The sequence below is a fragment of the Anolis sagrei genome, chromosome 5, assembly GCF_037176765.1.
Source record: "Anolis sagrei isolate rAnoSag1 chromosome 5, rAnoSag1.mat, whole genome shotgun sequence".
Lineage (NCBI taxonomy): Eukaryota > Metazoa > Chordata > Lepidosauria > Squamata > Dactyloidae > Anolis > Anolis sagrei.
Genome location: NC_090025.1, coordinates 164,917,401 through 164,943,484, shown reverse-complemented (window position 1 = coordinate 164,943,484; position 26,084 = coordinate 164,917,401). Strand labels below are relative to the sequence as shown.

The 26,084-nt window shown below is 42.1% G+C and overlaps 2 protein-coding genes across 2 annotated transcripts; one reads left to right on the top strand and one right to left on the bottom strand.

Moving 5' to 3' along the window:
- The first annotated feature begins 3,278 nt into the window (after nt 1-3,278).
- On the top strand, nt 3,279-13,392 carry LGALS1 (galectin 1). The gene is made up of 4 exons (XM_060777010.2): nt 3,279-3,385; nt 7,354-7,433; nt 11,387-11,558; nt 13,160-13,392. Exons 1-4 carry the CDS (start codon nt 3,380-3,382, stop codon nt 13,304-13,306), a joined length of 405 nt encoding a protein of 134 aa, XP_060632993.2. The 5' UTR covers nt 3,279-3,379; the 3' UTR covers nt 13,307-13,392.
- Nucleotides 13,393-21,717: 8,325 nt separating this feature from the next.
- LOC132777367 (urotensin-2 receptor-like) lies at nt 21,718-22,977 on the bottom strand. The gene has a single exon (XM_060779715.2). It carries the CDS (start codon nt 22,774-22,776, stop codon nt 21,739-21,741), a length of 1,038 nt encoding a protein of 345 aa, XP_060635698.2. The 5' UTR covers nt 22,777-22,977; the 3' UTR covers nt 21,718-21,738.
- Between the last annotated feature and the right edge of the window lie 3,107 nt (nt 22,978-26,084).

The window sequence follows — 26,084 nt, the reverse complement described above, 5'->3', positions numbered from 1 at the left end:
TTAAACTTTGATGCATTACCAAAAAAGCAACTTGATTCATTCTTTTTCTCTCAGTTTTAGCCCTTCTTGAGATGCAAAGACCTTGTTCTTCTCTCTATACAAAAAAGTGCTGGCATATTTAAAAAGAAATAGTCTGCAGAAGGGCTTCCTAAACTTTTCCACAAGTGATCCCTTTCCACCTGAGAAATTTTTATGTGACCCCAGGTATAAGGTAAGGTAAATGGGTTGTTGTAGGTTTTTTCGGGCTGTATGGCCATGGTCTAGAGGCATTCTCTCCTAACGTTCCACCTGCATCTATGGCAAGCATCCTCAGAGGTAGTGAGGACTTCACTACTTCTGAGGATGCTTGCCATAGATGCAGGCGAAACGTCAGGAGATAATGTCTCTAGACCATGGCCATATAGCCTGAAAAAACCTACAACAACCCAGTGATTCCGGCCATGAAAGCCTTCGACAGGTAAGGTAAGGTTTTCCCCTGACATTAAGTCCAGTCGTGTCCAACTCTGGGGGTTGGTGGTCATCTCCATTTCTAAGCCGAAGAGCCGGTGTTGTCGTAGACACCTCCAAAGTCATGTGGCCGGCATGACTTCATGAAGCACTGTTCCCTTCCCGCTGGAGCGGTACTTATTGATCTATTCACATTTGCATATTTTTGAACTGCTGGGTATAAATTTATATAAAATAGGTATAAAAATAAAACATTTACTGATGATAAATCAGCATGTGAATGCTTGCTAAACAGACTGATTTTCCTTCTTGTGCAGTATAGTTCTGGAATCATAGAGTTGGAAGAGACCTTGTGAGCTATCCAGCCCAACCTCTGCCAAGAAGCAGGAAAATCACATTCAAAGCACCCCTGACAGATGGCCATCCAAAGAAGGAGCTTCCACCACACTCTGGGGCAGAGAGTTCCACTGCTGAACAGCTCTCACAGTTAGGAGAGCTGTTCAGCAGTTCAGGTGGAATCTCCTTTCCTGTAGTTTGAAGCCATTGTTCCACATCCTAGTCTCCAGGGCAGTAGAAAACAAGCTTGCTCCCTCCTCCCTATGACTTCCCCTCATTTATACTTGGCCATCATGTCTCCTTTCAGCTTTCTCTTCTGCAGGCTAAACATGTCCAGCTCTTTAAGCCGGTCCTCATAGCGCTTGTTCTCCAGACCCTTGATCACTTTAGTCACCCTTCTCTGTCAACATCTCCCTTCAATTGCAATGCCCACTATTCCAAGTGTTATCTGACCAAGGCAGAATAGACGGGAAGCATGACTTTCCTGGATCTAGACACTGTACTTCAATTTTGCAGGCCAAAATCCCATTGGCTTTTTTAGCTGCCACATGGCATTGTTGGCTCATGTTTAAAACTGATATATTTCATTATGAATTTCAGACTTAGTAGGGTCCTTTTCTTCCCTTTAGCACAGTGATGATTTTCTCACTGAGTTGTTGATCCTTATGTGCAGCAGACAGAGTCCCCATTTGAGGTCAAAAATACTGCCACTCAGGCATTGGTCTTCAGTTGGAATAGAGTAATAAAAATACCAGAATCCAGTGTTCAGAGTGAATATTCCCTGGTGTGAAATTTGAGAAGGCTTTCCATATGTTTGTGAAGGAACACCAAGAGTGTATAATTCTCTGGATGCAGTGGGCATAGCCCAAGCCAAGTTGCACACACTGGACTTATTTTAATCAGCATTTTTATTGGTTTTATTGGTGCTTTAAATAAGAAGTTAAGTTTTTATTTCTTCTTAGGATCAGCTAGCATCTTCCATGTCAATGCGTTTTACTCCAAACATCAAAGGATTGGCCCAAGGTCCTGAACTTGATGCCCCAAATAAGTTCAACACCTTGGAAAGCACCTTTAAAATCTCATTAAAAAAACACAAAGTGTATTCACCACTGACTTACAAGCCTTTGGCTTCTTCCAGATCAGTGGTTCTCAACCTTCCTAATGCCATGATCCCTTAATACATACAGTTCCTTGTATTGTAGTTACCCCCAAGCATAAAATTATTTTTGTTGCTTCTTCATAACTCCTTAGGTAAACGGTGAGCTAGTCTGACAGTCGGGTGCTCATGCCAATCTGGGACTTTGAACTGGCAACCTTTCAGTTGGTAGATCTTATAATTGCTGGCAATTTACCTGCTGTGCTAAAGCCCAGCACTAGTCCAATCGTAGAGCCAATGAGTGCAGAACATTTTTTCCTCCATTTCTTCTCCTAGCTGTTATAAATAAATAAATCACACATATCTACAGTTTGTCTCTTGAAGAGTTCTGGAGAACTTGAAAGCTTGCCCACGTTAGTGGCTCCTAATAAATACATTAGCCAGCTCTGGATTATGGCCCACTAATGGGATATTTTTATACTCCTTTCCCCCCAAAAAGCAGTGATTATGGTTTCACTTTAACTCCCATTGTTTCTTCCCATAGAATCCTGGGAGTTGCAGTTTAGGGAGGGGTATTTACAATTCTCAGCCAGGGGCTCATCTTCTGCCTTACCAAACTACAAACTCCAGGATGCTGTTTGATGAATCCACGGCAGTTAAAGTGGAACCATACCATTGAAATTGAAATTATATAATATACCCACTCTATGCTGGTCATGGACTGTAATAAAGTCTTGATTGATTGATTATATAGTATAAAAGGACCCAGAGAGTGGGTGCTACTGTCCTCCTTATTGTCTTTATGGCTCATTCACTTGAAGCAGGCAGAATAAGCAGAAAACTGAGGGCTTCATTGTCCAAATAAGTTACTTTTCCAAGCCCTACTTCTTGACTGTAAGTTTTAGCAGATGCCTGTGCCAAATCTTGACACTGTTTTTGTTTGTTTGTTTTGTTGATTTCATGACAAGTTTGTTACATACATTAATCCTGTCATAACTACGATTTCAGTTAGTTGGGGAATATATGCAAAGTTTAATCGTTCTGGCTGTTTCCCTTCCCTTTTTTAAATAAAAGCCAATTTCCACATTTTGGCTTAGATACATGTACATTTATTGCTCCAGGCTTTTCTTAACAAAGGGCTCCTACCAACTGCTATCCACATTTAAATTTTTTTAAACAACCAAGCCCTCTCATTGCAAAACTATTTTCCACTTTGGCGTCGTCACTGCCACAATGAGCCCGGCGTTCTCCTTTTCTTCTTGGTTGGTCCAAAGGCAAAATCAAAGGCTGGCTTCAGCATCCAGGAAAGTAGACCACTTCCACTGCCCCTCCCACTCCAGCCTACCTCCCAAGGATGCTTTCTGATTGGTCAGTGGATCATATGTCTTTTCAACTGGAAAGCTATATAAGGGCCAGGGAGTGGCAACTTAACTCACCACATCTGTTTGCAGGACCAGATCAGCTGCAGTGAAGATCAGCTTCAAGACCAATAACACCATCATGCCTGTGAGTTTATGAGTGAGGGAAGCAGGTTTTGATACTTGGGAGCAGGAAGTAAGATAAGATGTGACATTTTGGGGTTGACTTTCAGGTGCAGAATTAACAGAAAGAGAAGGTTTTAGAAGAAGTTGGTTGCTCTCACTGGGAAGTGTATGATTTATAATTGGCCTGACAACTCAGAAATGGAAAGTGTCCTGTTGGTTCTGAAGTTAAGGACTATTCCGATAAGTTTCAGGGTGTGGGTTTTGGAAGGGGAAGAATTGTATAGCTACAGAGTCCCTATGATTATCTCTTTTTCTGAGAAAAAAGTGTGTTTATATGTGTGTAAGAAAGAGTGGTGTTCTACTTAGGTCTCTGCTTGAGAAGATTATATTTGGGGTATTAATGCTCCCAAAATGTGGTTTGTAGTAAGTTTTCTGGGTTGTATGACCATGTTCCAGAAGCATTCTCTCCTGACGTTTCGCCTGCATCTATGGCAAGCATCCTCAGAAGTTGTGAAATCTCTCTGAGGATGCCTGCTGTAGATGCAGGTGAAATGTCAGGAGAGAATGCTTCTGGGACATGGCCATACAGCCTGGAAAACCTACTACAAGCTAGTGATTCCAGCCATGAAAGCCTTCAACAGCTCCCAGAATCCCCAACCAATTGGCTGGGGATTTTGGAAATTATAGCCTGCCCTCTCCAAAAGTAACTTTTCCCAAGTTTTGCTTCTCTTTAAGCACCCAGCTTCTTAAGGATGCATCTGCACTGTTGGATTAATGCAGTTTGACATCACTTTAACTACCATGGCCCAATGCAATGGGATTGTGAAAGTTGTAGTCCTACAAGGTCTTCTCTGGGTCCTCACTAAAGTACAACTCCCAGGATTCCATAGCATTGTCTCATTGCGAATAAAGTGCTATCAAACTGCATTAATTCTACAGTGTTGATTAACCCTATGTCTTCTTCTACCGATGCAGCTGGAAAATAAAGCTGCTAGAAGAGCTTTTGGCAACACTCAGGCATCTCTTAACTTTTATGGTTTGAAACTTGCTTAAAGCCCAGAGCGATCGTAAATCCCTAGATTGGAAGCAAGTGAAGACATCTGCTGGGTGTGAAACAAAGGAGATGTTCAAAGCGGTAGGGCAACTGGGTGTGGCTCAGCAGCATAGCGTGTGCCGGCAGTACCGTTGGATCCAGTCTTTACCTCTTTCTTGGAAAAAGGTTCTGTTAATTATTGCACTCTCTCTTTTATGGGGAAAAGAAAGTTCTGAAGCTCAGACAAGTCTCTACACTCTTTTTATTGCCTTCTTCTCTGGTATGGAAATGAAGCAGAACTCTGTGCTGGTAAAAAAAAAAAGCCCCATGTTAAGCAAAGATACAATTTTAATTCCTAGATATTTCTTTGCACCCATATGACACATCTTGCAAGTGTTAATTTGCAGAACAACTCCCAAAGAAAGAAACTCATTTTTGCAGATTGGAATCCTGGTTCCAGGAGTTACATCAGAATATTTATTTATTTATCCTGTCAGGAGTGAACCAAACAGTTGTATTGTATTAAAAAAAAAACAAATGGCAAAGTTTGCAAACTTGGCATTTTATTTAAATGTCCTTTGACCAGTAGCTGGCCACTTGGAGTGCCTCTGGTGTTGCTATAAGAAGGTCCACCATTGTGCATGTAGCAGGGCTCAGGTTGCATTGCGGGTTGCATTGCATCAGAATCAATGTGGTAGATGCCTGCATTGATATTTTCCAGTAATTCTTAGTTTGATGGTAGGGAACTGATAACACGCCTGTTCATTGCAGCCTTTTGCTGCTAAGGCAAGTTTCAAGTAAGATCACCTTTTTTGCAAATGGCAACCTTGACTGCAACTCAAGAGCCTGCCTTTGGCCCATGAGCCAAGCTTCAGCTCTTAACTTGCAACTTGACTTGTGTGTGTGTTGAGCAACTTGAGAAAATGCAAGTCACTTCTGGTATGAGAGAATGGGACATCTGCAAGGACATTGCCCAGGGGATGCCAGGATGTTTGATGTTTTACCATCCTTGTGGGAGGCTTCTCTCATGTCCCTACATGGGGAGCTGGAGCTGACAGAGGGAGCTCAACCCGCTCCCCCCAGATTCGAACTGCTAACGTGTCAGTCAGCAGTCCTGCTGGCACAAGGGTTTAGTCACACACCCAGCAGATGTCTTCACTTGCTTCCAATCCAGAGATTTATGATCACCCTGGGCTTTAAGCAAGTTTCAAACCATAAAGTTAAGAGATGCCTGAGTGTTGTCAAAAGCTCTCCCAACAGCTTTATTTTCCAACTGCATGGGTAGAAGAAGACATAGGGTTAATCAACACTGTAGAATTAATGCAGTTTGACAGCACTTTATTTACAATGGCTCAATGTTATGGAATCCTGGGAGTTGTACTTTAATGAGGACCCAGAAATCATTGGCAAGTGATCTTACACCACCAGGGGCTATCAAGTCCAGAGACACTGACTCTGAGCCACAGCTTAGGAAATGTTACTTTTGGACTACAACTCCCAGAATCTGCCAGCCAGCATGGCCAATGGATAATTCTAAGAGATTTGTCCAAGGAACTAGAACATCTCCCATGCTCTGCTTTGAACTAGCAGGCCTTCTAAGTGGTAGCCAGAAACAAACACCATTTGGCTTTGGGATCCCCTGAATCCTTGCAGGGTTTTTTTGGCAAAATTGGGACAGGTGCACTGAATTATCTTGCTTATGTTTGGTGAAATAGAACATTCTCTGCCTACCCCATTGCCATTCCGTGCTATACAAAATAACTTTAGGACAGGAGGGAAGGGGGTCTGTGCTTTTCTGAATGGCAGAACTATAAGTTGCTTTCAGGCTTGTTGCCCCATCACACGAGGAAAGGAATCCACCTGTGTTCAGTAGTCCTTGTCCTTTCTGTTGTTTATATGGCACTCTGGAAGACAATTGAAAAGAGCAGAGGTGACAATGCACAAGTACATTGACATGGTGGAACAGTGATCTTCCAGGTGTTTGGGATTCCAGCTCCCAGAAGTCCTGGCCAGCTGGTCCAATGGTGAGGAATTTTGGGAGTTGAAGTCCAAAACACTTGGAGGACCAAAAGTTGGACACCACAGCTATGGAATTAATACAGTTTGATGACACTTTCAAGACCATAGTTCAATATTAAAGAATCATGGACTACAAATCCCCTCAATCCTACTCAGAATAGCTCTGGTGAAGGATGATGGGAGACCTAGTCTAACCCCATCTGGCAGCCACATGTTCTTTTTTCTTGTTTCAAATGTTAGCCCACTTTGATGTTTGTAGAGTGAGTGTGACTCATCCACATATTTTGGTTTGCTCGTTTCCGTATATGATTATGTGGCTTATTCAATAAGAATGAGAGAGAACAGCAGTGAACCACCTAATACTACCTATAATATGAGACCTCCAGGGCCGTAGCCAGAAAAAAATTTCGGGGAGGGTTGAAAATTTCAGGGGGGGGGGAGTTTTGAAAATGGGGGGGGGGTTGAAAATTTTAGGGAGGGTTGAAACCTGCCTCCTAGCTCACACTGAAGCAAAGAGCACAGCAGGGAGCAGAGCATCCTTCAATAGCCTGCAGCTCTGCCCCTGTCAACCACCTCCACCAAGTCTGGCCTCCTTAATGAGGGCATCCAACACTCCCCCCCCCCCAACTTGGTTGCTTTGCTACATTGGTTATTGCTGCAAGTAATGACAGTGTGAATAAATTGTCAATATTTGCTTGAGATAGTGCTTGCAGTTCTGGAGGGACTCTTAATTTTTTACGTCTCATAGACTTAGCATGGGGATTTGGTTAACCAGTTAAAATTAATGAGTAAACCAGGTTTATTTTTTTTAACCTGAAAAATTTGGGGGGGGGGTGAACCCCTAACCCCCCCCCCCTCGCTACAGGCCTGGAGACCTCCGTTCTCTATTGCTTGGCAAAGAGTATAAACAATAATTTATCTGTGCATTCCTTGTCTAGGGAATTCTTTGCACCAAACTCCGTATTCCACCCGGTCAACGCATTTCAGTGCAAGGAAAAGTTGCACCAGCAGCTAAGAGGTACGTTGAATGGATGGAAGGCTCTAGTTATGTCTTTGTTGTCCTAGGAATGGAATTGATCTGTGATGAAACCAATCAAACTATAGTGATGAACCTTGTTTTCTCCCCCCCCCCCCCCACTTTAAAGAGGACAGAGAACTTGCCATAAAGGGCTTAATGACCACATCTTGGACAAGTGGCGTTTGGGGTCTTCAATGCCCGTGAATATTGAAGGATTCTGGGTTCTGGAATCCAAAAATAACTTTTCCAGTCCTTGTTAATAACCACCCCCTGGGAGCATTTTCCAGTGAGTCATGTCCAAAAAATAGACAAGTTAATGGCTTCCCTCCTCCTTCCTTGCTCTTTGCCTCCTGCCAAGAGAATAAGCAGAACCAGCTGTTGAAGGCAATGGTTCTAATTCTCCCCCTTCAGTCGCCTCTTGCAATGTCTTTTTCCTCTGTCTGCTGAACACAGTAAACTGATTTGTATTTGCTACTGTGCCAAGAAGAATGAGATGAGAAGAGCACAACTCCGGCTGTGGTTTTTCTCTTTTCATTTTTTCCTTCGATTTATAAGTGTCTGAATGGTGTGTTAAAATGGTACAAATCCTCCAAAGTCTGCCTTTCCCCCAAAGCTGCCAGTCACTAGATGTGTGCCACTATAGCCATTACCCCTAGCCTGTGTGAAGCTGTTGCAAAAGGCTGTAACAGTTATTTGCTACAAAAATGTGCTTCCCTAGGTAAAGTCTTCATTGAGTTGCACCTTTAGGTTCAAACTTGTGTGCCTTCAAGTAGTTTCTCACTTATGGAAGAGAACCAATCACAGGGTTTTCTTGTGTATTCATTTAAGAAAGGTCTCTTCTACACTGCCAAATAAAATCCAAATGGCAGTGTAGACTCCTGTACTCCAGTTCAAATCAGATGTGGATTATCTTCTTGGATAATCTGGATTGTATGACAGTGTAGTAGGGGCCAAAGTCTGTTGATAAGAAGGTATCTTGAGACCCTTTCACACAGCCATATATCTAAGAATATCTGTTTTGAACTGGGTTACACTACCATATATCCCAGTTCAAAGCAGATAATGTGGGATTTTCTGCCTTGATATTCTGGATATAGGGCTGTTGGAAGGGCCCTTGGAGATCTCTCATTCATAGAGTTGCCATATATTGAACTCACTTGGCAGCAATTAACAACCGAGTCTGGCCATCGGATGCCATTGAGTTGCTTCTGCTATCCAGGCCCTTTTGAATTCACAAGCATATGAGAAACCCTACCATTAAGAATGATCAATGTTGGCACTTTTTCCCGGTTCTGCTCTTTCAAACCCCACATATGAGATCCATCACCCGTTTACCCATTTATTTAAATATGTGTATAATAATCTGCCAAATGAGGCAAACATGCATACAACTGATACTAACCAGTGCCCTAAAATCTCATGCCAAAGAAAATGCTAGGCCAGGAACCAGCAGGTGGCTTTGTTATCACATGAGCTTTGACTTCTGATCGCCTTATTCATGAGAGATTTCCAAGAGACCCTGCTATCAATCATCCTGCTCAGCTCTTACACACACAGAGCTATGGATTTCTTGATAAAATCAATCCATGTGTTATGCTGGCTTCCCCTTTTTCTACTGTGTCCTACTTTGCACAGCATTATCTTCTTTTATAATGAGGTCTGCAGTCTCATTATATGCCCACAGTACAATGATCCCATTTCAGATTCTATCGAGAGTAGATGACTTATTCTGGCCAGTTAACCAGCATAAGTACTTTTAAGGCTGTTACAAAACAAGTACTCTAGCCTTCCTTGTCCAACACCTTTATCCCTGTGGCTCCTGTGACTAATTCCCTCTCCTGACAATTTTGCTTCTGAGTATGCACCCAGACTGCCTTTATACTGGACCAAATAAATAGTTTTGCTTCCCAGGCAGGAAGCAGACAGGCTTTGAAGCTGCAAGGCCATTCGTTGCTAATCAAGGTGGCCAATGGCAGCATCCACACTTGCCTCAAGCAGACAGGAGTACTTTCTCCCACTCTGGACATTCCACAGATATATAAACGTCACTTGCCTAGTTTCCAACAGACCTCACAACCGATGCCTGGCACAGATGTAGGTGAAATGTCAGGAGAGAATATTTCAGGAACATGGCCATACAGCCTGGATAACTCACAGCAACCCAGTTACTGCCTTTTTTTCCCAGACTCTGGTTATGATTTTTTCCTCCTCTTCAAGATGTATAAGGGCAGATGAGCAGCTCAATGGCTGCGGGTGATGCTCGTCCCCAAGAGACTCTTTCTGCTTTTTTTGCAAAACTGGTGGAAGAGGGGAAGCTGTTGCCACCTATGCTGCCAGTATATGTACATTGACAGAGGGTTATGAGCTTGCCAAAATAGCCTTTGGATCATGGTCTTCCTCTTTAAGTCATCCCACGAATCTTTGTAATTTTACATACTAGCACAGTCACCCTTCTGGAATGGAGTCTAAATATTCAAAGGGAAGATTTGCATGCTGAAACAAATCACTGCAAAATCCTGGTAGTGTAATATAGTATCGTGCCCGGCTGTTGCAGACTGGTGGGCATGGGAACTATAGTCCTACAAATCTGGAAGACAGTGCTTTGAGAAAGATGATAATAGTGGGAAAGAGAAGATGCAGCCCTTCAGCTGTTGTTGGATTGCAACTCCATCAGATCTTGCCAGTGTATCCGGTAGCAAGGCATGATGAGCATTGCCGCCCTTCCATAACCAGAAGACCACATGTTTCCCCACTGCTGCTATTCTAGAGAAGATCTGTGTTTGGACAGGAAGGAGGCTAAAGGGGTTTGGGCGGTTTCTCTGGGAACAGGCATAATCTGAAAGTTCAGCAAGTCCTAACTGTTTCCCTTTTGATGATAGCATCACTGAAGGTTCCTAGCCTGCCATTCTCAACAACCTATTCAGTTTACCACCTACACAGTGGCGCCTGTGAGCTTCTAAATGCAGAGGAGGAGGGGGGGGAGGGAAGCGTCTCCAGGGGACTGGATGAACAACCCTAAGCTCCCTTGGGAAAAATACTTGGAAAGGAGAGTGATTGTGCAATTGGTTCAGGTTGCCTCAAGCAGAAGGAGGAGATGGAGGAGGATGAGTAGGAGGTTGCTTCTAATTCTTCATAGCTGGAAAGGATTACAGAGGACCAAGTTCATGTGCAGCCTACAACTTGCAAAAGGTTCTGAGAATCAGAAGGAGAGAGTTCTCCAAATCATCTCTTTTTTTCATGTCAGGTGCGACTTGTGAAACTGCAAGTCTCTTCTGGTGTGAGAGACTTGGCTGTCTGCAAGGACTTTCTCCAGGGGACACCCAGATGTTTGATGTTTTGGTGACAGAGGGAGCTATGAGCTATTAAAATACCCACATGCAGTTGATCTCTGAGGAGTTCCAAAAAGCATTTGGCATCTCTTGTCCAAAGTAGCATGGAACATTGGGTTACATTGCTGGGGGAACAAACTTCTTCAAGGTGCAATGTGTGGAAGGGGTTATTTGGATCCCCTTTTTCCAGCTCTCAAAGCAAAGGGAGGAATCTTAGTGTGACAGCATCACTTTGAAAAGTGTATGTATATATCTATTTTCACTGTAATCAGTTTTTCAAAAAGCATTATGCTTCAGAATTGAATGGCGTACTATGTGCATTTGAAGCTAATGCCTAAAGTACCGTTCTTAATAACATCACCAGGGGCAACACCTTCTGCTGTTCCTTCTTCATGTATTTTGACCCTGAAATCTCAGGGCCTGAGAAAGTCCCAACTTCACAGCAATGTGTTCAAATCCACATTACACAATCTCTTTCTGGAGTAATCTGACAGATTGTTTAGTATATTATGGTTCTTTTCTTTTCTTTTTTTTAAAGAATGTGATATTAGTGGCTTGAACCAACAAAAAAGCCCAGTGTTGCTTTGTTTCCTTGGTATTAATTATATATTCCCTCTATCTTAGCTTTGTAGTTAACCTGGGCAAAGACAAAGATGACTATGTACTGCATTTCAACGGACGTTTTGATGCTCATGGCGACACAAGGACCATTGTCTGCAATTCCAGGAGCAAAGGGCAGTGGGGCACAGAACTGAGAGAGAGCAACTTTCCCTTCCAAGAGGGCAGCCCTACCGAGGTAAGACTTGGAAATGATTGTCTGTGGTCAACATTTCAATGCAGGATAGAAATGGTAAGGCAGAGATATAAAACATGCAACAGGTTTGAAGGGTTGCATATACAAAGGGTCAAAGGAAGTACAGTTGAGATCCACAAAATCTGACCTGGCTCCCTTCTCCAGGTGTGTTAAATTGCAACTTAAACCAGTGGTTCTCAACTTTCCTAATGCTGCGACCCCTTAATACAGTTCCTCATATTGTGGTGACCCTCAATCATAAAATTATTTTTGTTGCTACTTCATAATTGTAATTTTGCTATTGTTATGAATGGTAATGTAAATATCTGATATGCAGGATGAATTTTCATTCATTGGACCAGATTTGGCACAAATACCCGATTTGATACACCCACATTTGAATACTGGTAGGATTGGTTGGGGGTTGATTTTGTCATTTCAGGGTTGTAGTTGCTGGGATGTATAGTTCACCTACAATCCAAGAGCATTCTGAACTCCACCAATGATAGAACTGAACCAAACTTGCCACAAAGAACTCCCACAATCAACAGAAAATACTGGGTTTGTTGAACATGGACCTTGAGTGTTGAAGTTGTAGTTCACCTCTACCAGGGAGCACTGTAGACTCAAACAATGATGGATCTGGACACAACTTGGCACAAATACTCAGTATGCCCAAATGTGAACACTGGTGGAGTTTGGGGGAAATAGACCTTGACATTTGGGAGTTGTAGTTGCTGGGATTTATCGTTCACCTACAATCAAGGAACCCCTTGAACCTACTAATGATAGAATTGGGCCAAACTTCTCACACAGAACCCCCATGACCAACAGAAAATACTGGAGGGATCTGGGAGGAATTGACAGTGATTTAAGGGAGACCATGCCTGCTCTTTCCTCCCTGCTTGGAAACTCAGATACAGCCCTCCCCTTGACTGAGAGGCCAGCCAATCACAGCAGGAGGAGGGCTTTTGGTGGGAGATTTCGCAGTCTGTTTTCAAAAAGGAAGAGAAGGATAGATGGAGAGATCTTCAGCCTTCTCTGACAAAGGGGTTACTAAGACCATCAGAAATATGTGTTTTCTGATGGTCTTTGATGACCCCTCTAAAACCTCCTCATAACCCCCAGGTTAAGGAACACTGGTTTAAATTATTCTTAGCCATTGTGTATCATGGAAGTTGTAGCCCAACACATCTGGAGAGCAGCAGGTTTTAACTAGCTGATGAGAATATTCAGGAAATATCCTTTGCTAGATATCTTTTGTTGGGCTTTGGTTTTGCCTGTTATGAAATTAATGACACAGAAGTCCTGTCAAATTATCAGTTTAGCAGAGATAAACAGTTGTGGTCTTCTCGATGTCTTTGAACTGCAGTTCCCATAATCCCTTGCCATTGGCTATGCTGGCTAGGGGTGGTGGGGGTTGTAGGCCAAAAGCACCCAGAGAGTCATAGTCACTCAACCTTACTTAGTCAGCACTTCTTCCATGGGTAGCCATAATTTATGTGATTTAATTTTCTAATTAGCATGAGAGCATGTGAAACAATTAAATGGATTATATCTTCTCTACCAAACTCACCTTCATTCCAAACCCTTTTTTCCTCCAGGTGTTCTTTACCCACGATAAAAAAGAAGTGACCATTACACTACCAGGCAACCATCAATTCAAGTTCCCTAACGCCTTGGCGGCAGAAGGCATTGAATTTATCTGTGTAGAAGGTGACTTCGATGTCACGGGAGTCTCATTTGCTTAACTGCTCCACCTCTTGCTCCTCTCCTACTTACCTCCTGTTCAAATAAGGCAGAAAAAATAATAATAAATGCAACTCAATTATGTTTATCATTGGTGAAATGTCCATATATTTCTAAGGTTATTTCTACAGTTATAATTACATCCTGGGTGACCAGAACACAAAAATACACTTCACTCTAACTGGAGAACACAAGTATAAGACAGATCAGGATTTGCTAAACATCTTGAACAATTGTTATTTTGTTTTATTTTCAAAGTGGGCAAGAAAACAAAAGCATCCCATTCCATCCAAGTTTCCTGATTTGGTAGAAAGAACCCCAATTAATCCTCTGGTGTCCTCCTAAAGAATCACACATTTCTCTTTCATACTACCCAGGTTTTAGCATTTTGATATCACTTTAACTGCTATGGCTCCACAGAATCCTGAGATGTGTAGTTTGGCAAGGTACTTAGATTTCACTGTTGCAGATTGCCTTAGAGCAGTGGCTCTCAACCTGTGGGTCCCGAGATGTTTTGGCCTGCAACTCCCAGAAATTCCAGCCAGTTTACCAGCTGTTAGGATGTCTGGGAGTTGAAGGCCAAAACATCTGGGGACCCACAAGTTATAATGCTTAAGATAACATTAAAGGTCTATAATTGTGTTATGTAAAAGAACTGTAAGACCCAGACTTGCTAAACCCTACCATTTCACTAGTAAGATATGTGGGCCTCAATGAAAACCTGCTATAAATATGTAGTGATGACAGCCTCTTTCATCTGTAAAAGCAATAGGTAGTGGTTATCATTCCAGAAAAGAATCCTCTCTTTCTGAAGACTCCATACTTGAGCTTTGTGCTATGGACACCTATATATGGCGCATAGGCTTACCATACAAGGATTATCCCAGGCCATCAGATTTTAAGACTAAAAGTTGAGAACTTGTGATATCATAAACCACACTTTCACAGATTGGACAATTCAAATTGAAAGCACTAGGTGTAAGAAATGACACTTTCATATATATGTATATAGTTGAAAGATTCTCTGAAGATACCAGCCACAGATGCAGGTGAAACATCAGGAGAAAATGCTGCTAGAACACAGCCATACAACCTGGAAATCTCTGAATATCTCATATACATATAGCTTTCAAGGCAGTGATCTCATCCTGAGATTCCTCCCAATTCCCCAGGTGATGCCAACCTGGAAACTATAGTTTATCCAACTTTCACTTTTAGTATAAAGCCAAGGAGAGTGATTGTACCGGGTGGTATTGAAATGAAAGATCTACTTTCAGTTCTCCAAGAACAAGCATGTTTAGGTCAAAACCAAGCAGCATGGAACCCATTGACCCATACATCTTGCTATTATTCAGAGTCTTCCCTTGGTTTTTTATAACATTAATATTAAGTAATGTGCAAATGACTGTAGCAGTTCCCACAGTCAAAGGGGTGATTTGCATTAAAGGAGGTATACATTCCCACAGCAACCTCCCTCATCCAGCACTTTCCAGATCTATTGGAGTACAGCAGTGGTTCCCAACCTGTGGTCCATGGACCACCAGTGATCCACAAGAACTAAAACATGGTCTGCGGCCTCATCATTACTACACTGTTGCAATGAGAGTGACTGGTCTCATGAAACCCTCTTATAGTGCCAAGGCTTATTAAATATGGTTTTCTGTGGGCAAGCAGATGGTGACTGCTGGCATATGTTCTGTATCAGAAACTAGTGCTGATGTGGTCTATCCAATGCAATTTTCTGAATCAGAACCTCAAATAACCAAACCGAATCTAAAGTTGACAAAAAACTGATTCATAACCCTTTTGGTACTGTTGGAGAGTGGTCCCTGGTAAAGTAGTTCCTGGTCAAAAAAAAGGTTGGGAACCACTGGACTGCAGTTTGGCTAGGATGATAGAAATTGCAGACAGAACATCTGGAGAATGCTGGGGTTCCTGGTAACTGCTGTGAAATAAAATCTATCTGCAATATGGTGAGCAAATCAACCATGCAATGCTTAGAACATGGGGCCCTTCCACACAACGCTATATGCCAGATAACCCAGTTCAAAGCAGATACTGTGGGATTTTCTGTGGGATTTTCTGCCTTGATATAGGGCTGTGTGGAAGGGCCTACAGAAAGGAATCTCCCTTGTGTAAATCACATCTCTGGCTTTTATTCTCATTGCAATAGATAGCTTTTATTAGTATTTTTATGGGATTTGAATGTCCCCGAAAGGATGTGCGTTGGCAAGGTAAACACAAGAAATCAGAATGGAGCTAAAAGATTCAGCAAAGAAAGACGTAATGTAGGACAGAGAAGTTTTGTCCAAAATTGGTAATACAATAGTTGCTGCAAATGCTCTCCTTCAGTTTGAGAAATCTTCAAATGCTTCCCTGTGGAATGAAAGTGCTGCACCTTAATAGCTTATTATCACAGTTACAACACATCTCTCCCTTTTATTCTTGCCTTGCACCATTTTGTGCAAGCAGCAAACTTAGCTCCTTTTTGTTTCTAGGTGCCGTTGGCACGGATAATGTAATTCCTAGACAACTAGAATTGCACAGACATGTTTCATGCTGATAGATATGCTGAAAAAAATCCCAGAAAGGATAATCATAACCTTGTAACAATTCTTGTGGGAAAAGTCAGTTTTAAAATTCAGTCCATTGAAGCAGAAATATTGCTTTTTGGGGGGGGAGGGGGTCAATACACATGATAAACATGCTCCTACTCAATCCAGGTTGAAATCACAGCAAGGAGGAAAAAGTTAAAAACTTTCCTTCCCTCTATCCATGTGAGTCTCAACATGTTTGATACAAATGCCATGTATGTGGAATTTGATAATGTGATGTATGGATGGGATATGGGAAATGGGACTGCATCCTCTGGCCTAAATCCAATGGTTCATATAGATCAGGCATGGAAAACTTTGGCCCTCCAGGTGTTTTGGACTACAACTCCCACAATTCCTAACAGCCTATCGGCTGTTAGGAATTGTGGGAGTTGTAGTCCAAAACATCAGGAGGACCAAAGTTTGCCCTTGCCTGATATAGATCCATTGGATAAGTTGCTAAATTGTGTCGATGTTTATGCATTGATTCAATGGCTCTACTGTAAGTAAGGCTAACAATTGGATGTAGATCAATGGCTGACATAATTTTAGTGGCACATCCATACATAAGACACACTTCACATGTGAGGTAAATTATTTTCCATGGTTCAACAAATGTATTCTTCTAGCAGCAGTGGAAGGAGAGTTGCACACACAGCAAAGTTGTCTATTGCTCAGTGGCGCCCAGTCATTGCCATGTGTTGTGAAATGTTGCTCATTTTCATAAGCGTTGTACAGTGCTGGCACAGCATATCTCCAGATGTGGATATTCATGCTAAATGGAGAGGGATTTTGGATTGCAGTCAATGTTTGATTAAATGGGGAAGCAGGGTTAGCCCTTTCCACTGCTGACATTTGCCTTCCAGTGGTTTCCAGGATGACACTCCAACCTTGCAGTGTGTTTCTGCTGCAGCTAGTCAATCAGATCCATAACTGTATAATAGTTCTAACCTGAAGGCACCAGATCCTCTCTGATTAGTACTTGGATGGGGACCACCAAGAAGCAGAAAGTGCTGTAGGCTATACTTCAGAGATCGGAACTGGCAAAACCACTTTCTAGTATTCTTTGCCTAAGGAAAGTCTATACGATTTGCAGGGCTGCCGTAATGGATAGATAACTTGAAAATGTACACATTTCCCTCCATTATTTCTTTTCCTGTCTTTCCCAGACATTTCCTGGACGTTTATCGACTCTCTTGTAATAACGTCTAGATTGTAATCTCAGGGCAGAAAGATGTAGCAAAATATGATATTGGTTTCTGTGAGTTTTCCGGGCTGAATGGCCATAAGCCTCATTTCCACCTGTCACATCAGCACTTTTAACCCTTGTACCCTTACTCTGGCCCGGCCCAGTTTTATTGTGTCTTAGTGGATTGTTCATTGCTTGTTGTTTTAAATTGCTTTAATTGTTTTTAATTTGCCTAGGTTTGTATTGTTTTATTGTTTGTTGAGGCCTTGGCCTTTGTAAGCCGCATCGAGTCCTGAGGGAGATGCTAGCGGGGTACAAATAAAGTTTAATAATAATAATAATGTTCTAGAAGGCCTTCTTGAACAGCCTTGCAGCTTCCTGCCTGGGGGAATCCTTTGTTGGAAGGTGTTAGTTGGCCCTGATTGTTTCCTGTCTGGAATTCCCCTGCTCTTTATTTACTGTTCTGATTTGAGTTTTTTATAATACTGGTAGCCAGATTTTGTTCATTTTCATGGTGAGAAATATAGAATCATAGAGTTGGAAGAGACCTCGTGGGCCATCCAGTCCAACCCCCTGCCAAAAAGCAGGAAAATTGCATTCAAAGCACCCCCAACAGATGGCCATCCAGCCTCTGTTTAAAAGCTTCCAAAGAAGGAGCCTCCACCACACTCTGGGGCAGAGAGTTCCACTGCAGAATGGTTTCCTCCTTTCTGTTGAAATTGTCCACATCCTTGTGGATTTCAATGGCTTCTCTGTGTAGTGTAGGCATGGTGGTTGTTGGAGTGATCCAGCATTTCTGTGTTCTCAAATAATATGCTGTGTCTAGGTTGGTTCATCGAGTGCTAATCAAGGTGGCCAGTTGCAACATTCACACTTGCCTCAAACAGACAAGAGTTCTTTCTCCCACCCTGGACATTCCACAGATATATTAGCCTCACCTGCCTAGTTTCCAACAGACCTCACAACCACTGAGGATGTCTGCCATAGATGTTGGCAAAACATCAGGAGAGAATGCTTCTAGAACATTATTTATTTTATTTACAGCATTTATATACCCCTTTTCTCACCCCTAGGGTCATACATGGTCATACAACCCAGAAAACTCACAACAACCCAGTAATTCCAGCCATGAAGACCTTTGCCAACACATCAAAATATGTTATATTTATCACAATAGACAGAAGGAAGACAGACAGACAGATGGTAGACAGAATATTAACAACACCTTATAATAAGTTTGGTAATGCTTAATGGCATAAGTATGTATTAATGTTACAAAAGCTTCTTTTTTAATAAACTGTAGAGAAGAAAGAGTTAACCCCCTAGAGTATACCATCTATAATCGTAATCTGGCAAATTAAAAATGACATGCAACTGTTTGTTGTTTTATTTTGTTTTATTTAGATTAGTGTAGTTACTATAGAAATAGTATGTTTGTCATATGGTAGTTTTGTATCTTTGTGCTTTTGTAGGTTGTGACATTTGTGGGTTTTTTTTTTCTTTCTTTTTTTTCATTGTTTCATTTCACCTTACTGACCGAAAGGTCAGCATTTCGAATCCAGGGAGCAGGTAAGCTCCAGCTTCTGCCAACCTAGGAGTTTGAAAACATGCAAATGTGAGTAGATTGATAGGTACTGCTCTGGTGGGAAGGTAACAGTGCTCCATGCAGTCATGCCACCACATGAATTTGGAGGCATCTAAGGACAATGCCGGCTCTTCGGCTTAGAAATGGAGATGAGCAACCCCTGCCTCCCGAGTCGGATACGACTAGACTTCATGGCAAAGGGAAACCTTTTTTTCTTTTTGTATTCCCATAATGTGGGGGGGGGGGGGGGGGGGGTTGTAACTAAGATATGTATATCAATAAGGATCTTAACAACAGCAACAACAGTGAAGAATTGTAATAAATGAAGCAGTAGCAGTGGCACTAAGTGTTTTTAAATGAATCTGTTATGCTCTGTTTGCTGAGCTCTGTGTGTTGTTTCGAGGTGCACAGTAAGGGAATATCACAGATGTAGAAGAGATTCTAGTACAGTATATAGGAAGGAGACAGAAGGCTTAGGCTGTTATCCCTGATATGCTATAATACAAAACACAAGGCGAAGAAATGTCAGCATGCTGGAAGAAGCAAAGAAAACCAGCACTGAAGCAATGCTTCTACACCATCAACTCCGTGGGACTGCCTGATCACCATCTCCCAAAGCAATTATTATACTCCCATCTCAAGAATGGGAAACATGTTGGTGGACAGGAAAATAGATTTAAAGATGGGCTCAGAGCCAACCTTAAAAACTGTGGCATAGACATAGAGAACTGGGAAGCCCTGGCCCTTGAACACTCTAACTGGAGGTCAGCTGTGACCAGCAGTGCTGCAGAATTCAAAGAGGCATGAATGGAGGGCGAAAGGGAGAAAAGTGCCAAGAGGAAGCATGTCAAGCCAACCATGACTGGGACCGCCTTCTACCTGGAAACCAATGCTCTCACTGTTGAAGAACATATGGATCAAGAATAGGGCTCTTCAGCCACCTACGTATCCAACTCCAAGACACTACACTTGGAGGACCATCATCCTCTGGCTATGAGGAATCACCTAAGTAATCAAATAAGTAATACAAAACCAACTATAAATTCATTCTTGAAACATTGGTAGTGCGTGGGAAAGTCAGTTTTGGACTACAGTTCCCAAACAACATAGGCAATGGCTATGCAAGATGGGGGTTCTAAAAACTGGAGTTGAAAACAGTAAATTTTCCACACTGGCATATTAGGAGTCTATGGGCTGGCCTTAACTGTTAGAATAGCTTTTCTACATTAGGAGGAGGAATGTGGTATGTAAGTGTAACATGTCTCATTGCAGGAAAAAAAAAATCAGAAAGTGAGAGGAGAAAAAGATGTGAAGATCACACTTACTTGTTGGAGAACTTTAATAGGCATTTTATATTTCTAACCACTTTATAAGACTGTTTTTAATCTGTGTATATTGTATTCTTGCACAGAGTAAAAAGCCAGTTGTCTGAACCTTTTGCTAAATGAGAAAGGCATTTTCATTCTGCTATTACTTGAATCAGAAAATGCAGAGAAGCAAGAGAGATTGATGGCTTTTGCAAGTGCACAATTTACCTACTTATAATATGAACAAAATAGCAAGTACAATACTGTCCCTGTGTCTATGGGGGATTCATTCCCGGACTTCACATGGATATACATATTAGCAGATAATAGCAAACCTTATTGAAATTAGCATGAGAATACCATAAATTTGCATTAGAGATCCTTAAAAACATCTAGAGAGGATGTATTTTGCGAGAACTGAGTAAATGAAATCATGGGTCTGGGGGCCATGCTGTATAAATCAGCTAAGATTTAACAGATTCAGGGTTGAGTCTCTGACTGCAACATGAAGTCTTGGGACAGTCATCCTTTCTCAGCCTAGTCCAATTCACAGTGTTGTCGTGAAGATAAACTCAGGAGGAAAAGAGAGCCATGTACTACCAGCACAAGCTGATCACTATGCCCCGATGGGGAGTGGGATGCAAGGGCAACTAAAAAATAAATGCAAATGGTCACATTTCAAATGATAATATGAATTCACACAGATTATGTGAACATGGAGACATATTTAACAAGGAATAGCATACTACAGCATTAATAGAAACACTAATGTAAGTAATACAAAACGAATGCATGCTGAGCTGGTCAATTGTACAATTATGTTGTTGATGAGGAAAATTTTCTCACAAATCTGCACATCAGAAATCTGGGCATGGTTAAATTCATTTCTATGGCATTACAATTTTGCAGAAAACTGCCATTTGGTATGTTATTGTATAGCTCTGAAATGTTACATTTTGGACTACAACTTCCAGAATGCCTCATCCTGCATAACTGGAAAGAAACACTGATGACAGCCCTCCCAAAAGTCACTTTCCCAAGTACTGCTGTTTGTGAAACTAAATTAGATACCCAAACTTAATGATTGCCCATTCCATAACAAACTTCATATCCTCCAACTGTCTTGATTTGATAGAGACAGTCCTGATTAATTCTCTTATTACCCCACTTTTTCAGGCGCTTTTGGAAGTCCCAGGCCCCTTCTACACTGCCACATACAATCCAGATTATCTTATTTGAATTGGATTATATGGTAGTGTGGACTCATATAATCCAGTTCAAAACTGATAATGTGGATTATCTGCTTTAATAATCTGCATTATATGGCAGTGTAAAAGGGGCCTCAGAAGATTGCCTAAGTGAACACATTGATTTCATAAATGGGAAATATTACTTTTTTGCAATAGACCTCCCAGAATCCCCAAATCACATTGCTAGCAACTTTGCTGGCTAGGATATTCTGAGAGTTTTAGTCAAACTTTCCAAATCCTTTCTTATGGGTGGGGAAAGTGTACCCATGGGATCCCAGCTTGGAGCCTCTGATATCCCAAAAGCATCAAGTGGATATACATATATATATGAAGGTGGGGATTTTGAGATAGACATTTTGAGATAGCCTCATGTCTATCTTCTCCCAACAACAACAAAAGGTAAATCAATCCAAAGTGAACTTTAAGATAGATTGCATTTAGTTACATTGCTTCCACCCCTGCTCTAGCTGAGTCATATAAGCATAATCAGTGGGTAACCTTAGTCATCTTTATTCAACCACTCCTCCTTGTGCCACAGATATACATTCTGCTTGAGGGTTTTCACATATTCTCTTCCTAAAGAGCATATAGCCCCCACCTTTTCTCTCCCCACCTTGCTCTGCCATGTATTGCTGGTAATTCCTGGTGAGAAGAGTGTAAAAAAATGGGTTGATGCAGCTATTACCATAGGTCAAGCAAGTAACGCCAAAGTTGAGATATGCCTGAGCAGTTGGCCCAATCTCCAGCTCATCATAACCATAGAGTTTGACTAGTTGCCATGCCCAGAATGGTACAAAGCAAGCCCAGTAGGCAACAATGATGCTGAAGATCCTGGAGAACAACTTTTGTTTCAAGACTCTGCCCATTACCGTTGGCTGCATGATTTTCATGGAGGTCCAATAGGTCCAAGCAAGATGAGAGTAAACCACAGCCAGGACCAAGCCAGGACCAAGGATGCTCGTACTGAAGAGAACCGTGAGATAAACCCGGTAAGCATCAGGTGTCCATGTGGGGAAACAAATCCGCTTGTAGTTTCTTCCTTCCCTTTCCTGGATCATGATCATCATAGGAACTGTAAGCAACATGGAGATAAGCCAAACTACCACAATAGCAAGTTTGCGATAGCTATTTCGGGCCCACCTGACCCTCAGTGGCCTAGTCACTGCCCAATAACGCTCCACGCTCATGATGGTCAATGTGAAGATGCTTGCATGCATTGTAAGGAGGTCAAGACTAAGCAAAATCCGACAGCCCATGTCCCCAAAAAACCAGTCCTGGGCAAAATAGGTGTAGACCACAAAAGGGATGGTGGAAAGGTAGAGTATGTCAGCAAATGCCAGGTTGATCACATACACACACAAAGAACCTGTTGAGCGGACAGATGTGCCCCCAAAGGCTACCACAAGCGTGTAGATATTTCCTGCCATACCAAGAAGAAACATGAGGAGAAGGATCGCACCCAAGACCTCAGCGATAGGACTTTCCTCTCTAAGCTCATCCTCCTCTGAGAAATTGCCCCAAGAGGCTTCCTCTCTGATCTCTGCCATCACGGTATACCCAAGGCGCACTTTGGATCTAGGAAAAACGATGACAAATGCACATTTTGTTTAGGGCACTCTTGGTGGCTCAGCCAGTGAGGGAGGCAAGAAGAAGCCAGGAATGGGAGAGTATTTCTTTGGAAATGATGTATGTCGGCAAGGTGCCTCAATGTCTTTTTTCGATCGCTGTGCTCAGCATCTGCTTTTTACCATTCCTGAGGGAAGAAAGATGTTGAAGAAGAAGCAAATCCATTTCACTCTACAAATTAGATGCCATCGTTTCCTCTCACTGCTTCCTGCCTCCAGACACTGTGTTCGTGTCCTCTCCCAAGAGGTCTACGTTTCTTTCTGATTTCTCTCCACGATTCGCTGGTGCATTAACAGACAAGAACATCTCTCTATGGCTGCCATGCAGATTTTCTCCTTGCTTTCTGCCTCTTATACTTCCTCAACCTCATTTGTCCCCCTCTAAAAATTCCATTCCCTTCTCACCAGAGGGCAGTTAACTGTGACTTGTGATTTCACACTTAAGTACCAACACACTCAGCAATTGCTATCCAACCATTAACTTTTACCTAAGGAATGATTCTACATTTCTGTTCAGAAGCTTCTTCTACAGTTTTCTTCCCTGAATCCTTTGTATTTCTTCAGTCCTTTGCTTTCTTTTTTGAAATATGTTTTTTGTGTGGCTTTGGACCTACTTGTTAGTATAACCCAGTGCTTCCTAACCTGTGGGCCACGAGACCTAAAATAAGGTCCATGGCTCTAGAGCACTGGGATTGTGGCGCAGCTGGCTGAGTGTCAGCTGCATTAAGATCACTCTGACCAAAAGGTCATGAGTTCGAAGGCAGCCCGGGTTGGAGTGGGTTTCCAACCAATTGTGTATCCTGTTGTCGACCTTTGCAACCCAAAAGACAGTTGCATCTGTCAAGTAGGAAAATTAGGTACCACCTCAAAGTATGGGGAGGCTAAATTAACTAATGTATGAGGCCATTAAAATAAAGACTCCAGCAAGCACTCCAGCAAAAAGCCTGCGGGGAATGCGGAAGTACTTCATCAGTGTCGCAGATGGACGATGAAAGCGACAGCTCCCCTAGTGGTCAGAAACAGTTAAATAGCCTCTGTGTATGTCTGTATATGTTTGTATGTCAAAAATTGGCATTGAATGTTTGCCATATATGTGTACACTGTAATCCGCCCTGAGTCCCCTGAGGGGTGAGAAGGGTGGAATATAAAAGCTGTAAATAAATAAATAAATAAATAAATAAATAAAATGGTTTTCTGTGGGTGAGCAGATAGCAACTACTGGATGGCATATGTTCTGTATCAGAAAATAGAGTTGATGTGGTCTATCTATTAAAATTTTCTGAATCAGCACCCCAAATAACGAAATCAAATCTAAAGTTGACCAAAAACTGATTCATAACCCTTCTGGTATTAATGTTGGAATGTGGTCCCTGGTCAAAGTGGTCCCTGGTCAAAATGTTCCCTGATCAAGTGGTCCCTGGTCAAAGTGATCTCTAGTCAAGTGGTCCCTGGTCAAAGTGGTTCCTAGTCAAGTGGTCCCTGGTCAAAGTGGTCCCTGGTCAAAGTGGTCCCTAGTCAAGTGGTCCCTGGTCAAAGTGTTGGGAACTACTCGTATAACCACTCATGGAATTTTGATTATAATTGTTTTTTTAAAAAACATAAATCCAAAGAGTAGAGGGGAAAGGGAGGTGAAATGGACACCCCTCTAACACCAAGCACTTACCCAAGACCCAATCTCTAGGACCAGCCGTACTGGCTACTTTTCTTGGATTTAAAGAAAATACCGGTACTGCTGAGTTGAACTTTGCAAAGTCACTTTTTAGTACTGTAATTCCAAGAATCTCCCATAGACAAGAGCAGTTGTCCTGCTGGCTCTATGATTCTGGGAGATATAGTCCAAAAGATGATAGTTTCCAGAATCCTGGGACAATAATTCCCAGAATTCTCCATGGATAAGAGCTGTTGTTCTACTGGCTGCAGGATTCTGAGAGTTGTAGTCCCAAAAAGATAAATTTCCCCAAGCTGTGATTTTGAATTATTCAACAAAAACTATGGGAATTATTAACTCACGTATGATTTCCTTGAATTTATTTCCATAAGAACATTAGCACTCTTAGCCAAAGCCATCAACATTTGGCCCTTTATCAACCAAGGCAGCTCATCTAGACTACAATCCCATTGCCAAGGCAGCTATTTACGGATGATGTCTAACTTATGACAACTCAAGCTCAAGAGAACTGGAAATACAGCAACAGATAATTCCATTTAGTTTTTCTACAAGCCTGGTATTTCCATTACTGAAGAGTGTTTTGTTCCACCGTGAGACATGAAGCCATGAAATAGTATCTAGCACATTGTTGCTAAACAAACTATCCAATAAATCTCTGCAACATTTGTATTACAGTGTGTCCAGCACAATTGTGTATTGATATTTTTTAAGCTCAAGACAGGGAAATGAGGAGGAAACGAGCTAATCCAAAGACGAAAACACTGAGCAAGGGGTTCAAGCTACAGGAAAAGAGATTCCTCCTAAACATTTGGAAAAACTTCCTGACGGTCAGAGTCAGGCATGTAGCCGGGGGGGGGGGGGGGGGGAGGGGGGCTTCAGGGGCTTCAGCCCCCCCACCCCCCCCCCCACCCCCAAATTCTCATGGTGGTCTGCGAGAAGACCTTACTGATACATTATTTAAACTGTTATGTTTATTCATATCATGATCTGATCACCATGCTCAATATATCCCATATGCATGGGGGTATTGGGATAACAGTACAAAAGGTTTGCTAGGGTAGACCCTCTTTCACTCAGACTCACCCCCCCCCCCCCCCCCCCGAATAAAAATCCTGGCTACGGGCCTAGTCAGAGTCATTCAACAGTGGAATATACTGTTTTGGAGAGTGGTAAAATCTTCATCTTTGGTTATTTTTAAACCGAGTCTGGATGGCCATCTGTTGGGACTGCTTTGGTTGTTCCTGCCCTTGTGGTCTTTCTCAATTCTATGAAATATCCAGAATGCTTAAAGCAGTGGTTCTCAACCTGTGGCTTCCCAGATGTTTTGGCCTACAACTCCCAGAAATCCCAGCCGGCTTGCCAGCTGTTAGGATTTCTGGGAGTTGAAAGTCAAAACATCTGGGGACGCACAGGTTGAGAAGCACTGGCTTAAAGCATACCAGAAGAAAGTGTGTACACACACCTCCAATAACCCACCATTAGCTGTGCTGGTCCCGTATGAAAAATCTGAAAATCTGGTAGAAAATTTCAATTATTAGTCCATGTTAGATAAATCCATAAT